The 15,724-nt window shown below is 45.9% G+C and overlaps 2 protein-coding genes across 7 annotated transcripts in view; one reads left to right on the top strand and one right to left on the bottom strand.

Annotated features, from left to right (window-relative positions):
* Positions 1 to 1,485: 1,485 nt before the first annotated feature.
* On the bottom strand, positions 1,486 to 5,762 carry Nup160 (nuclear pore complex protein Nup160). Its single transcript, XM_050167761.3, has one exon. The coding sequence runs from the start codon at positions 5,680 to 5,682 to the stop codon at positions 1,594 to 1,596; it is 4,089 nt and encodes a 1,362-aa protein (XP_050023718.2). The 5' UTR covers positions 5,683 to 5,762; the 3' UTR covers positions 1,486 to 1,593.
* Positions 5,763 to 5,976: 214 nt separating this feature from the next.
* Positions 5,977 to 15,724, top strand: part of LOC126517944 (general transcription factor IIF subunit 1-like) — a 38,017-nt gene continuing 28,269 nt past the window's right edge. For 5 of the 6 annotated variants that reach the window (XM_050167770.3, XM_050167771.3, XM_050167767.3 and 2 more), the window contains exons 1-5: positions 5,977 to 6,026; positions 6,345 to 6,406; positions 6,542 to 6,614; positions 10,499 to 10,692; positions 15,317 to 15,487. In XM_050167770.3, the coding sequence (XP_050023727.2) occupies positions 5,997 to 6,026; positions 6,345 to 6,406; positions 6,542 to 6,614; positions 10,499 to 10,692; positions 15,317 to 15,487 (530 nt within the window). In that variant the 5' untranslated portion in view covers positions 5,977 to 5,996. The remainder of the gene's footprint in view (positions 6,027 to 6,344; positions 6,407 to 6,541; positions 6,615 to 10,498; positions 10,693 to 15,316; positions 15,488 to 15,724) is intronic. The other variant, XM_055064211.2, reaches the window with a different exon arrangement.

Genomic DNA, 15,724 nt, shown 5'->3' with positions numbered 1-15,724 from the left:
TGAAAATTACAATTAACAGCGGAAGTTGCAAACGCACTGTTTAGGGAGCATATTACCAAAGTAGTTTTCATAATTATTAGAGACAAGAGAACTGTTGCCAGTAATAAAGGCTCCCAATAATAAAAAGATTTCCAGCTGAACTTTTCATATGGTGGTGGTTTAGCCAGTGAAGATGTTCTGAGCAAGCCAAACTCCGTGTCCAGAAACATTCTTTTGAATTTGGAATTGGCCCTGGTTAAACTCGAAGGAGGTGGAAACTAGCGCTTCTGCTGCTTGGACGCAGACTCAAACGACCTAGCTTGACGCTTACAAGCGGCCTCCAGTGCGCAATCTTCATTGGTAGGCTTGCGCTCGACGCCGACTTGCGCATCTGCACTTGCCGACGTTTATGGAGACAAAGCCACTGGCCGCATTCTCCACTTTCGCATGGGCACGTTGTCGTTATAGTCGCGTCTCTGCTGTCGACGCCTCTTCTTGTACACGGCTCGTTCTTCGGCTGTGCACACAGTGCGTGGTGTTCCCTTGTTTCCCGTTTTTGTTCCAACTCTTGCAATGGTCTACCTCTGCAATGCACAGTCCCATTCTTAGACTCTGCGGTGGCTACCGTGGCATACATCCCAGTGTTCTCCTGCCACAACTGCTGCACTGTAGGGCAGATGACAGCAGACGCAGCCAGCAGCAACGGTGCAACCCACTCTGCAGGTGTGGCACGTGGTGAAATAATGTGTCCTTTCTTCTCTGCTATACTATTGTTCGTTACCCCTATTCGGTGCTCGCACCACCCATCGTTTTTGTTAACTTTACGGAGGTTTCCCAGCCACGATACCCCCCTACAAGACCATGCATATGGCTCATTCACACAGGTCCGTTAGATAAGCAACTTTGCGGTGAAATTATACAACTACCAGCCCCACAGTTCTGCTGCGATTGCTTTAATAGTGCATACTATACTCATTTATAACCAGTTTATTTGAAGCAAAATTTTGGCTTAGCTGAAGCAGTTGGCCTAATGCTGTAAAACTGCACAAACCAGAAGCGGTAACTGAACTACTTCCACCCTACAAGCTTTCTAGAAAGATTTGGGCGAGTCCTTGAAACTCTGCCTCTGCTTAACATCAATCATCTGTTGGTTGCATGATTTAGGACACCAATGTTGCTGTGCACAAGTGCCTAGACTCGTGTTTTTTTTCACATCTTGTTTCAAGCCCTGAAAAATTAACACTGCAATAGCATTGTTCATATAAAGAAATTATATCCATATTCAATAGACTCAACAATTTCTCCGTTGAAGCTCTTGCATTTAAATCAGTACATTAAAAACTCTTGTTAATCATTTAAGCTCTTAGTACAAGATACTTTCAGTTGATTATAGGACAATGAGCAATAATAAGCTGGTTGCATTCCCATAGTGCATACCTCCATTTCTTAACGTTTCGTGCAACCTGAAACACCCTGTATATGACACTAGAATGCAGGGTTTAGAAATTAACAGGGAAATTGAATGATTTATTAAATGAAAATACACTTTCGCGAAACATCTTATGTGACACTATTTGACATAACTTAAAAGCAAAAGCACACGTTCATGGGACATTATCTTCGCATGGCAAAAGACACACGTTCAAGAGTCTTGAAGTAGTCCTTCAACTTTTGGCTCAGTTTCTGATGTTGGCTTTCCATTTTGGGTGAGCTCTTCAGTGCCACAAGAAGGCGGTCAAAAGTTGTGTGGGGCAACCAGACGGGAGGCAAGTTCGCATGCAATGCTGAGGTCAAACCAAAGTACTCTTTTCCTTTTCCCAGCACAGCATCAACATATTCGATCGATATGTCTGTTGCCTCTTCGAGACGTGAATATGCGATCAGAAGCCGCAAAAGCTCTGGTGCATCACGCTTCTTGTACGATTCAGTCAGCCAAGGTGGAAGCGAGTAGCCATTGCACAAAAGCTTGCTTGTAATTAGGCGGTGATAACGAGTGGTTCCTGGCTCTCTCTCATGCTGTTCCAGGTAGTGATGAAGAAGGAGCCACGCCTGTCCAGGGATGTCCAGCACTGCCTTTGGATTCTCGATGATCCACTGTGGGTTGATGGTCCGAGCACTCCGGATTGTTTGAGCAGGCAAGCTCTTTATGCACTGCTGGACAACGCCCTCGAATACAGGATTCAGGTTCATGGAAAACTGCTTGCAAATACGAATGGCAATGTTGAAGTGGCCACAGCCCACCAGAAGAAGAACAGTTTCTTCGGGAGTGAGCGGCATGCGGATGCTGTCTTGGCTAGATTCAACGAGCTGAAGCCATGCACGTACCAGACTCAGCTTGCGGCGGACGTCCTCAACTTGGATCACCTCCAATTTTCCTGGTAGTGCCTGTGGAATCTCTTCACCTGTGTTGTCACGCTTTGCTGACCTGTCCAGCTGTCTGCCAATGGGTAGAGGCATGGCAACCCACGCATCTTCAGGCTTCACAAGCAGCAGGCAGTTGATAGCAGCAAGGAGGCACAGTTCTTGTTTCTTAAGGCTCTCTGATCCGGTAGCTTCCTGTTGAAGGCGGAAGGCGTGCTCATACATTGCTGATGCAGCTCTCCGATACTTTTTCGAATTGACATGCATGCAATAGAGGACATCATAGTAATGCTGTTCTGCAACATCGGTTGCTCTTGCACGTCCCTCCAGGATGTGGACGACATCAGTTTCAACCCCTTTGAATGGGAATGTGACAAATGTTGAGAGCTGACGCCTTTCGCATAGCACAACCACTAACTGGTTCAGACAGACGCTGCGGTGGTCACCATTTGGATTCTGTATCATGGCATGATATGCTTCGGTGATGTGACCCAGCTGCAGTTGGTGCTTGAACAGCAGTGACCACAACCCCGGGACATTAGGGTCATCCTTAGGCGTGCACTTCAGAGCTGCTTCAGCTAGACTGATTACACAATCAGGGGCATCTGTGAATGCATCGATTACTTTCAGAAAGTACAGGGGCAGCAAAGATAGTTCAGATGATGAGTCGATGCTTCTCATCCTCCCAATCTGCTGCATTATGTAAGGCTCGGTGGGAACACGTTCGTATGCAAGTTTTTGATAAAGCATGCAAGCCTTGTGATACTCGTGGCACACAAGAAAGCTGGTGGCTAGGAGGTATGTTCTTGTCTCCCAGTTGTTGGAGCACCAGTCCGTTAGCAGTCGGACATACTCTTGCAGCTGGAGGTGCTGATTTAGCTCGAGCAAGGACCTCGGGAAGGTACAGTTATCCGAGAATGGCCATATCAACTCTGCTGCAATGGATATAAATGATGGAAGAATCGCTGTCCAGATTTGGCTTGGCTCAAGTTCATACTTCTCAGAGAGTTGCCGCCTAACTGCCTCTCCACCTCCATTCCTCAGAAAAACCCAAACAAGGCCATACTGTTCTGCATTCTGGCTGATGATGCCAAATCCATCAGAGCTGCTACTTATAGCCATCCCTTTCATGCCTCCTTCGAGAGTATTTGCTAAAGGTGCACCTTCTGCTTCTGTGGCCCACAGAGCTGCATAGTATGCCCGCACAAGTCTCTGTGTCTCAGGAATAAGCTTTCTGCTGATGAGGCGGTCTAAAGCATCCCTGTTATGCCCTGCAGCAACTATGAGACCTTGGAGCAGTAGCAAGTTTTGGCAGAATGTGAAACGAAACTGCATCACTTGGTGCAGACATGCAGCCATGAAATCACAGCCAGCCGTACTGCCGAACAGAAGGCTCCACACATTGAAGTGGAGACCTCGAGGTGTCGTGCATGGGTTCACTAGTGAAAGGTCCATAGAATCAATAAGCTTCTTCAGTGATGGCAGGTTAGTGTGAACTGTGTCAATAATCTTATTCACCACAATGCTGTACTCTGGGCCCAACAGGTGGGCAACCACTTTTTCAATCAGGCTTTGAAAGTCTTCCATGAAGTACAGGCCTTGTGAAAACTCAACCAACAAGTCTGGAGTCAAACATGAATTAATCATTTTTAGGCAGGATGCAAGTGCCTGTACGCCTTCATCTGCCACATCACTGCACCACGGTGGAAGTTCTTCGGAAAGTATACAGCTTTCTTGCCACTCGCATGGCCTCAGCAAGGATACGTGGTCACGCCGAATGAGGGCTGCCATCCCTGTGCTTGGGTCCACAAACAAGCCAAGTGGCTTCAGGCCAACAGCGTGATACTCTGTGCAGGCATAATAAAATTTTCCCCAGCACTGTAGGGCCAGGTTCACATACTCCTGATCACCAAGCTCAACCTCCACAGCATTGGCATGAATTTCTGATTCAACAGTGCTCACAATGTCCTCTTTTAGATTACGGCGGCCATGATCAGCAGATAGCTCTCCACGCCGGCCGTATGTGCCTAGTACTTTGTAAAGGGTGTTGAAGGAAAAAGCATTTTGTCCAATTATTTTCTCGAGGTAGAATTCTCGCGCATCCAGAGTGGCAGGCACGGTGATTTTCTCTGGTGGAACACTAGGCTGCAGATGGACACCAGCCCAACTGCCACTGGGACTGTCAAGCGCATCGATACACAACGTGCAGATGAGTGGCTCATCATTTTGTTGGACCCAGAGTGTCCACAGGGTAGAGTCCAACAAACAAAAGTCGACGAGGTCGTTCCCTGGGGCTCTTATGTTTGTTATCAGAACCATCTTGTGGCCACCGCCCTGAGGCTGAATAGGCTGGAATACGAAGAAGTGGTTCCCCTCTGGAAAGCACGCGTAGACGCCGAGGTACACGTCGACGCCAGAGCTATCGGTCGCCTTAACCATGCACGACTGGCGGCCGCCGAGCCCCGACGCTGACTTTGAGGCCGGCCAATGGTCCAGCACAGAGCACATGGAGAGCAAGTCCTGGCTCCTGTACGACCACTGTCGGATGCGGAGATCCCTGGACAGAGCGAAGATGAAAATGTCGTCGTCGGCTTGATGACACACAAGGCTCAGCGACGCCTCGTCGCTTCGCATCGAGGCGGGAAGAATGCCACTCAGAAAGCGAGTCACGCTGGCGCTCTTTCGAATCTCCATGGTCGATACCTGGCCGCCCACTTCCTGCGGGTCAATGGACACCACGAAGAGCGTGGAAGTGTTAGTGCCGAGCACGAAGATGGCTTCGCCATTCGCTCCGAGCCAGCTGCACGAGTTGTGGGACAGTGTGGTGCCAAGTCCCGCGTGATTCAGGACGTGGTAGTCTCGAAGCAATGTAGCCGAGGCGTCGAAGAAGACGGAGCGGATGCTGTACGTAGAGGGAAACTGGGATCCGGGGTCCGGGCTGAGTAACCGAGGGTGTGGGAATGAGAGACGGTGGACGCTCGCTATGGTCGCCGCGAGGACAACGAGGTTGTTCCTGGTCTCGAAGATGGACACTCCTTCCAGCAGAGGCGTGTGCTGGAAGCGCAGACGCAGCTTGTTTCCAACTAGGTCCACGTCTAACGATTCCTCAGTTAGTTCCAGAACATTGTGGTTGGTTTTCCAGTAGATAAATCGGTTCCGTGTCGCGTTGGCCGATGCCGGGTCCTCTCGGTAAGCATACCCGCCGGCTCGCTCGGTGAGTTTGATGTCCTCGAGCGTGCTCTGCGCCGCGCCCGTGTTGATGGTCAACTCCTTCCATTTCGGCGGCGAGGTCTCGCGCAATGGAACTTCGACAAACTTGACGTATTTGTTGCCTTCAAGCATTGTGAAGGGTTTTGTTTTGAAAAGTTAACATGTATCCAACGCGCGCGCGCTGGAAATGCCGCACAGGCCGGCTAGGCAGGTACAGCGTGCGATAATGCAGGCACTCAGATGGCGTGCTAGTAAACAGTCCTAGTAATAAACATGCATCTTTGTTTTAATTTACATAACGTATTTTAAGCATATAGTGTAAATTTTATTAAAAACCAAGCGTTTATTTAGGTGTAGAAAACTTAACCTTTAAACTAAATACTTATTTTTCTGTACGATTGCGTTGCTTGTGTGATGGCGCGTCAAGCAGCTGTTGCAGCTTGTCAATGGCGGCTGCGACAGCAAGTAGTGGCTCAGTAAGTGTGCACAAATTTCCTTTCGCTAAGCTCGTTTTATTAATCGCCCCGCGATCTGAAGGGTGCTACTCTTCCACTGAGTGATCTACAATTTGTGTAGCGCTGTATTGGTTCTTAGTGGTTAGTAGTTTTTGGTTGGGGCGTTCTTTAATGAGGCCGCGAGCGTTTAAACAGCTTGTCGGTGCAGGCCATATGATTTTAGAAGATTTCTTGTTGATTTGCCATGATGTATTTATGCTAGCTTTTGTGTTCTGGCCGATGTAATAATTTTTCTTTATTCGTGTTTGTTCTAACTTTGCTCATTTTCTGCCATGACAGCAGAGCTCCAGCAGCAGTAGCAGCAGCAGCCAGGGACAAGAGTTCATAGTCCGGATACCAAAGTAAGTGAAGCGTCTGCGTTTGTGTTGATTGTACTGCGATAAATCATCCTTGTCGCGCAGTCGATCTCTTGACATCCTCTCTCGTTACACGTCTTGATGTCTTTTTCACGTGCAGTATTGTGCCGTTTCACCCAGGCAAACCAAGAAACGGTATCATGTCATGCGATTCAATGCTGCGCACAAACAAGACATATCCAAGTGGACGCAGGTGAGATGCATGCATGCGCATCAACATGCTGCGGCGTATTTGGCTACCGGGGTATTGTTGTGTTGTACGAAAACCAAAGTCCACGTTGGCTATCTACTGGGAGTGGAACGACCCCCTGTATGTGACGTCATACGCGGGTGGTTCTGAACGCGCGCCTTTTGAAAACTGTGTCCCTTGCGGAAAATGACAAAAGTTCTTTTTTTTTTTTCTCGTCCTTGAGAGCGAGGAAAGATTTTTTCTATTCTGAAAGGCATTAGGCATGTTTAAGTGCAACATATTTATGTGAAAAATTTGGTCTGCAATTTGGCTTATCGAGATCGCTTTAACATTGTGGCAATTTTTTTTCCATACCTTTGTGATTAATAATTTACATTTAAGTTGAGAATAAATTTGCTTGAGATTTATTCGAAGTGCTTGCACTTGACATCCTGGAAGTGGGTTATCACCATGTTGGTCCTCCAACATGGTGGCTAGAATGACATTGGTGCAAGTCATCTACTGGAGGCTTAGCTGTCTATTGGAGACATAACCATGTTATGGTATACTCGAATTGGGCAGTGTGCCGCCCACACAGCAAAACAATGGGAGAACTGCAGTCATTTTTGCGATAACTCCACCAGACTGGTGTGCTTAGAGCGCAAAATTTAAATATGTAGTGTGAAACTTTCCTGCATTTATAAACTAAAGCGGTGTCAAAACACATTTGAAATAATTTAATTAGCAAAAATTGAATTAAACAAACTCTTAGGATACAGTATTGAAATAGATCAAGCTGCTTCTACACTGTCTAAGCTTACACATTTCCAATAACAGGTCAGTGTCCCCGGACGTTTGCTTAATGTATTGGTTGCAAAAGACAAACAAATGCTCTTCTTCTCATTCTGTTTGTATGCACGGGAGGTTTTGTTATCTGCATACTTTAAATTTGTATGACGAAAGTTCAAAACCCGTGAGGAGACAGCCCGGAAGGAACACCTGCGCTGTGCCAGGTGGGCTGCGTAAGCACTTATTTATTTTACTTATTTCTTTATTTATAACATACTGCAGACCATACATCGGTTCTTGCAGGAAGGGCACTTAAGCATAAAATCACATGCATCAGTCACATGCATCAGCCTGAAAAGCACCCACCAGGCTTCAGTAAAGAAAAAATGTAATGCTCGAACAAATGCCACCACCGTTATTCGGACATTTTGCTTCATAAAAGGTCGCTGAAAGCCAGGAATACAGCCAATGTGCACGATGTGCCCAGTCCGAACAAGCTCGAGGTCATTCTAATTGTTCTGCAGGAACCATTATACACAAGAAAGATAAATTTTGCAAATACTTAGCCTGCCTTGCTCATAAAAAAAAAAAAAAAAAATGTGTGAAGGCCGCAGGAAATACGGTAACAAAGAATTGGTGAGCTCTGCATGGACAAGCCCAGCCTCCGTGACAACTGCCTGTCTCGGAGGTCCTGTGCTGCATGTATATGACTCCACTTGCCTACAGTGACTCCAGGCTACAGTGACAGGTGGCGCTGCAGTAGACCAGTGTGCTTCAGCACCCCAGGCCATCACCGCAGAAAGAGCCACGTTTAGGCCTCCGTACGATACATGGCCCTATTGCAATACAACATACGTATAGACTAGTTTAAAGGCCGTGCCCCCAACTTGGCAATCCAAAATTCGTATAAAGAAATTTCTAACAAAGAAACAATTGCATTCGGTGCCCCGATACTGCTCATGCGCATTGGCAAATTTTCTCCTGTTGCGTATTTATGCCGCCATCTAGCAGCAGCATCTAGTAGAAGTAGTAGTAGTAAGGGCCACCATCTAGTAGTAGTGGCCCATACATGGGACTGAATCTTATGGTTGTCCTGTGTAAGGCCTGCACCTCATCAAAATTGTAGTAGTCGTAGTAGTCATCAAATTGTAGTCATGTAGTAGTTATGACAACTCTGTTACATTTAGAAATTAAAGATAATAAGAAATAACTTCCCTTTAAATGAATGGTAATGCATTTCATTGCTGTGAAATGTTAATGCAATAACCTACTTGTTGCATTACGTATGTGCTCTGCCTCTAGGTGTGTAAATTGTGTCAAGATAAAGATTATCATTCTCTGTAAATTAAGTGTCATGTGATAGCTATGCAACGGAAAGTACATAGGAGCTACCAATGCCGTGTGGCACATTGCACAGTGTAAAGTATCGGCATAAATTATTTTGTTACAATAATAAATTTACAATCGTGTCAAATTGTTTACACCAGTGGGTTTGAATGTACATCCACAGCTTTTTGAGAACAGAATCGCAAGATTTTGTCTTCAGAGCTGCTGTTTGCATCTATGTTCCAGTATTCCGCTAATACTAATGCTAAAGTATACATGGAATCAAGAGCTGGATGATATCCCCTTGTGTCTTGTTGAAACATGTTGTATGGAGAAAACAGATACTGACCGCAAGAGATTTAGTATAGCTTATGTTGTGGCTCCATAATGAGCTGAAGTGGTGACTTGCAAGCTGTTTGAAAGCGTACCGCGAGCAAGGCTCCTCTGTGGGAGCCAGAACATTATCGCTACTAAGCCTTTGTAGTCTGTGCTTGTCATGTTCATTTTTTACTAAAATGTACCCTCGTGATCAAAAGGAACAAATCCTCCCCCCCCCCCCCTCCACCTTGTTCTCTGTTGTTTTGACTTCAGAGAGAGAGAGTGAAATAGAAGATAGGAAAGGCAGGGAGGTTAACCAGATGCACGTCCGGTTCGCTACCCTGCACTGGAGGAAGGGTTATGGGTATGAAGAGAGATAGATGGAGCACCACTCCAGAAACCTCGCAACACTTGTTTCGTGCCAAGAAAAGACTTAGAGAAAATTGCATCTGAAGGGTCCGAATACCTTTTATCGAAATTCGAATCTCCCGCCACCCAACCGGGGGAGTGGTGATGTTGCATTCGCCAACCCTTTGCTGCCGTCGGTGAGTAAAATGGCGCCCGACAGCTGGCGGCACCGAGCCTGGACAGAGCCGCGGATTCACCACTGCAGCTGCTTTTCGGTCAAGGGGCGTAGACCATTCGGGCATCCCGCGACATCACATGGAAGTTGAAGTCACTACTACTTGCAGTATGTGCGAGTTTCGCGAGCCCGCAAAACCAGTGCAGCACTACGCGATCAGGAAAGTATTGAAGTGCGAAAGCGTGGGCGGCGCAGAGTCGAGCGCAAATGAAACCTTTTGACCACCCGTGTCTTGCCAAAGGTAATTTCAATGAGGTCTTTTTCCTAAAGATGAAATAGAACTGGATAAGTAGCATTTTATTTCATCTTGTAATATAACACAATGATGTTTTTTATTTTTGGAACGAGTGGTTGAGTACTAATGACAGAATTTAACTGAGGAGTACTTTCATCATCGGGCAAGTGCTTGAATGTCCCAGGGGACTCTCTAATCATGTCCTGCATTTACCTCGATTTCTCGATTATTAAGGCTCTGTTCGCGATACTATTGACGCCTTAGAGATTCTCGAGCACTAATCTGTCAATTTAGATTGGCTTAGTGTTTGCCTTTAGTGTCCCTTTAAACAAGAATTAAGAGCAACCATTCAGTGAAGTGATGCCCTGTTGCAGTTCTTGAAAGGTCTTGATGAAGGGGCGGGAGGCGGGGGGGGGGGGAGTTACATTTGCACATGACAGCACATGTACCGACTGAAGTGGTTTTGTCTCCTGGTTGCCAAAGATGTGCTGGAACGTGATCTTGCTTTTGATGAAAGAGGACTCTTCTTCACTTGGGAAACAGAAAAATGTCATTGTTTCTAGCAGTATACTATGCAAGGTGGTGGTCATTACAACAGTGTTCTGTAGACTGTGGTGTAAGTCATTTCAGATAACGTTCACTATATTTCACCTTCAGGTTCGCATGGAGAGGGAGAATAACATGAAGGAGTTCAAGCTTGAGGACGACATGCCGAAATTTGGGGCGGGCAGCGAGTTTGGCCGGGACCAGAAGGAAGAAGCCCGGCGCAAGAAATATGGTATCATCATGAAGAAGTACAACCCCGATGACCAACCTTGGCTGCTCAGGGTTGGTGGCAAGGGAGGAAAAAGGTGAGTGGATGCTGGCTTCTGCCTGTCCCCTAACCAGGTGTCACAGTGGCTGTGATGTTCTGCTACTGAGTACAAGGTCGTAGGTTTCACTCCCTGTCGATTCCGATATTTTAATGGAGGCTGAATGCAAAATGCTCATGTGTCATGGTTTGGGTGCACATTCAAGGAATGAGTGCGTGAGTGAAGTAACTTTATTTCGGTCCAGAGAAGACACAGGGGAGACCCCGCGCCACCCGGCTAGTCCCACGTAAGGACAGCCAAGCCGAGCTTCACGGCCCGATCGCAGGCACACTGGACGGCCAGGGTTTGGTCGTTGAGTTCGGGGCATGACAGCAAATTTTCTAACAAGAGCACAAAGTCATGCTAGTTGGTTGCTGAGCGTTCCAAGAAAAACAGCGCAGCAACAGGACCAATGAAAGGCGAAGCAACACAGACACTCACTATCAACTGCCGCCTTTCTTTGTTGACATGCCAGATGTGAAGCTGGCGATCTTTCTTACCTTTCTGCCATGTATGCAAGTCTTGCCTGTGAAGAAATTAGCACTGTGTTTTGTATTTTTTTGGTCTTGTTGCTGCACCGCTTTCTCTGGATTAATTTAGGAGTTGTAGAAAGTTTACCGCACACTTTTTGTATATAATAGGACAACACTTTGCGAGTATGTAGGCTGTAAACACATATATAAATTATTTGGATGCCAATGTTGGTCTCGAAATACGAGAAATGGCGTCATCGACAGTATTGTGACATATGAAACAGAGCAAAGTTTGCATGTAGCATCAGGGCTAGGTTCGACAATGTTGCTTATAACAAAATAAACAAAACAAAATTGCTGGCTGTCCCGTAATTGAGAGTAAATGTAAGTGTGAAATGACAACCGACAAAGCAGATTGGTTGGAGGTGATACTAGGAGATACTTAGAGATGATGCCTTTTGAAGGTTGCTATTGGAAATGACAAATAAAACGTCAACGTACTGGAAGTTACAGCTTGAGTGATATTGTAAACAAACATTAGGAAGAACTGAGAAGCAATATGTTTTGTAAATTATTGCGTAGTAACTAACGTATGTAATGCATCCTGTACAAAGGGTAGGGGGATCTTGTTTTGTTCTCACAACTTGCGCTGATATTCTCGTTTGGGTGCCCGGATAATGGCTTTGGCTTTTGGCTCAAGGTCACTTGAAGGCCGCCGACAACAGGAGCTAAAAGTATTTCGTGCTTAATACTGTACGCATTTCCGCTGGCTGCACTTGTGTGCAGAAGCCGCAGCGATTGCATAAACGGAGTGATTCAGCTTACCATAACACCATGACACCTCCACCTTTTGGATACGAAAACCAAAACTGGTTCATAAGAAAGAGCATTGTACTAAATTATTTAGGGTACTCTGATGCCTTCCTGCAATTCTTCCATGGCTTAGAGGATGTGGACCTTCATTTAATGCAAGAAATAAAAATTATGCAGATCCCATGCTCTGTGCAAATTGATGTTGTGCTAAGCATTTTGCAGGTAGCTGGCCATTCAGCACCATTTGATGTTCTTCGAAGAGTTACCACATGGATCAACGTGTTTGTTTAAAGCAAGCAGTTATGTTTGACATGAGCTTATGTGTTATGACAGAAGCAAGACAACGGTAGTATGGTGGTGACAGAATTTTTTTTTACTCTGGGAACTACCGTATTTACACGATTGTAAGTCGACTCGAATGCAAGTCGATCCCCCCATATCGTGCGACAGGGGAAAAAAAAAAAAAAGCGCATACTCGAGGGAGCATTCGATAACGAAAATTTTTTAATAGCTGACATGGTCACTGGACTACTCATCTTCACTAGTGCTGCCATTGTCATCGTTGCTACAGTCCCACAGCGCGTCGTCGTCCTGCGAAATTTCACATTTGGCAAACGACCGCACCACGACATCTTGTGGAACAGCAGCCCACGCTGAATGCACCCAATCACACGCAGCGGCCAGGGAGCCTCTTTTGACAGGTCCGCTTGGTGTAATTTCGCGGTCTTCTGCCGCCAGCCACTCGTACTCACGGTGGAGCAGGTCCTTAAAAGGCGAAGATCCGGGCTTGTTTCATGACGATTTTGCGTTTCACTGGCAGGGACTGATCGCGTATTTCAGCGACGTACGCAGCAAGCTTAGCCTACAGCTCCGGAAAGCATCCAGACTTTGGCACGTCACAGGTGAAAATTTCACTTCGCTGCAGTCGCCACTCTCGCAACACCCGTTCAGAAACATGGAACTTGCGGCCCGCTGCGCAGCGATTTGTTTCTTCAGCGTAAAGGATGGCAGCCCTCTTGAACGCTGCTGGGAACGAGTGCTGAATGATTAGTGGGCCCGGAGCACTCATGACAACTGAGGAAGCGTAGAAATAGTAGCATGTAGCCGGCAGTCAAGTGGAACGCATCAAACCAATGCCTTTCGTCAAGAAAGCTAAGTGCAACAGGCAAAGAGAAACCCGCGAGCGGTGCCTGCTCTTCCATGAACTACCGATGCTCCCCACAAGCACCGCTGTTCTGAGGGTGTCGCCGCGAATGGAGCAGCGGCGCTTCCATCAACTATCGAGACCCTCTCATGAGTGTTGTGTGCACTGTAACACTCTCAAAAATGTTGAAAAACTCTTCCGAAAAGCGAACAAACATGCGGGATAGCCAAAAGGTATGGGTCGGGCCATAGAGCAAACATAAAATTGTAACTAGGTACGTTGTAGCTCCCGTTGGTCTAGCTCTTTTGGCGGTGCCATGTTTCGGTTTCGATTGTAAGTCGACCCCCACTTCAGATTTTCAAATTTTAAAAAAGTGGTCGACTTACAATCGTGTAAATACGGCAAGTTATAACCTGTTTCGCTATGACCTGGCCTGATCCCGAAGATGTTACATGTTACAGTCTAACACAGTGCCTTAACGGGTTAACTGCTACAAGGCGAGAATGAGAGAAACTGAGACGCTCCTGCTCATGACACAAAGAAAATAGAGGAATAAGACTGTGACCAAATGGAAGCTAGTGCACAGACACTGGCTGGTGCTCGTTCTGTGTGACATGATGCCCAATCACTCACCTTAAAGAGCTAGGTTGTGTTGGCATGACAAGAACATGCGTGAGATCATGGCCTAAAGGTTAGAGCATCAGGTTGCTGTGCTCGGCGTCAGAGGTTTGATCCCACCAGCAGGCACACGAATTTCCTTTTTATGAAATGAGGGGAGACAGGGACCTACCTTCTTGTTGCAAAGGGCCTGGGATGAGCCAAAGAAGACTTTGCATTAAAAAAAAGTAAAGACAGGTTAAACATATCGTGTCAGTATTCCTTCAAAGAGCCACAGACAGTCAAAATTAACCACTAGCTCTCCTGTGTAGTATTCCTGCTGTGTAGCTTTAGGATGTCGAACCCCATTATTTTTCCTACCATTTGAAATGGTACCAGGGTCTGCATTCACAAAGCAGATTGTGTTAACTGTGGTTTGTTGGGACATGCATAGGCCAGTCATCATTATGAATAATATGATTATAGATCAGCAGCCATTATGATGAACAGTTGTTGAACAAGGTGTGTGTCAGGCTGAAGCAATCGTTTCGACAGGGTGACTCGTCTTTGTCAGGGCCTGAGACAGATATTTAGTTTGAGCTATTTGTCTTTTCTTTTTTTTTTGCCAAGGAGGGCTTTTATAACATAATAACAAAAAAGAACTTTTAAAATTATCAATAGGAATGCAACCCTGCATCCTGCAGGAAGTCCAGTAAGGTTCTGTAATGACAGTAATCTTGCTCTACTTGCTGAAGTCGGCTAGAAGGTGAGTCATACTTAAATCATCAGTACAAGAAAGGTGGCGCCCATCCTGTCATATGCGTTTTTTGTTCATGTCCTTTTTGCGAAATTGATTTCCCGAACAAACAAGAAACTTGGACAGACATTCATTGTTCAACCACAGTTCATTCAAGTATCCCGTCTTTCTGTGTACTTGTGTTTTGTTTGGAGAAGCCATTATGAATGAGGGACTTTGGCTGTCTTGATCGAGAGTTGTGTTAACGTTGTCTTTCCTGCGACATGCTTGCCACGGTGAGCATGCAACAAAAAGTCTACTTGCAAGCCTGCAAAGCTTAGGTACTGTTTCTATCATGTAGAGTCTTACTAAAAGCAGATTAGAGGAATTTTGCTTGTTGCACACTTATTGTAGTATCTTTAGCTTTTAACAAACGACGCTTGCAAAAGGCTCTGTATTTATTCTACTAATAGACAAAAATGGCTGCTTCCTAGTGTATAATGGCATAGAACAGGTGTGACTAAAATGAAACTTGCTAGCTGCGTGCGACTCTGCACGGTTGCATGTATGGCTTGTGACCACTTATACCTCGTCAGAAAGTTAATTTTGCACTTCATTCTAATGTGCGCTGTATTGCAGGAGCGTCCCCTCAATGGGAACCTTTGAGGAATTTCAGTATAGATCATTTTCAGAAACCAGTGTTGTGCTCCTTGGCAAAGAACAAGGTAATAAAAAGCCTGCTAAAACAAAATTGCAGCGTTAGAGAAATTCAAAACATATGTTAAAATTGGTGATGTCTGTGTTTGGTGTGACTTTTTTTTTGGTGAAACTGACAGCTTCTCTGCTGACTGATACGTGCAGGTTCAAGGCCATACGCGAGGGAGGCGTTTCTGAAAATACGTCTTTCTACGTCTTCTGTAAGGCCCCCGACGGTGTCTTTGAAGCTTTTCCCATTGAGGAGTGGTACAACTTTAACCCTGTGAACCGCTTTAAGGCACTCACTGCTGAAGAAGCAGAAGTGGAATTTGAGAGGTGAGTGCATTGCAAACAGACTACACCGAACAGTGGCTCTAGTTGACGAAGGAATATAATGTCTGTTCAAAAGGTGCCTACAGTTTTGGAAAACATGTGAGAGAGTGTTTCACTGTTAAGGTACTAGTACTAGACTGACATTACAAGGAAGGCTTCCTGTTGACCAATTTAGAGGCAGCGGGCTCCCATGTGAGACCAACAGCGAGGTACTCTAAATGCATCCATTCATGGATAAGG

This window comes from Dermacentor andersoni, chromosome 11 (assembly GCF_023375885.2).
Source record: "Dermacentor andersoni chromosome 11, qqDerAnde1_hic_scaffold, whole genome shotgun sequence".
NCBI classification, from domain to species: Eukaryota; Metazoa; Arthropoda; class Arachnida; order Ixodida; family Ixodidae; genus Dermacentor; species Dermacentor andersoni.
The sequence above is the reverse complement of the archived record's forward strand: the minus strand, read 5'-3'. Positions and strand labels throughout refer to the sequence as shown.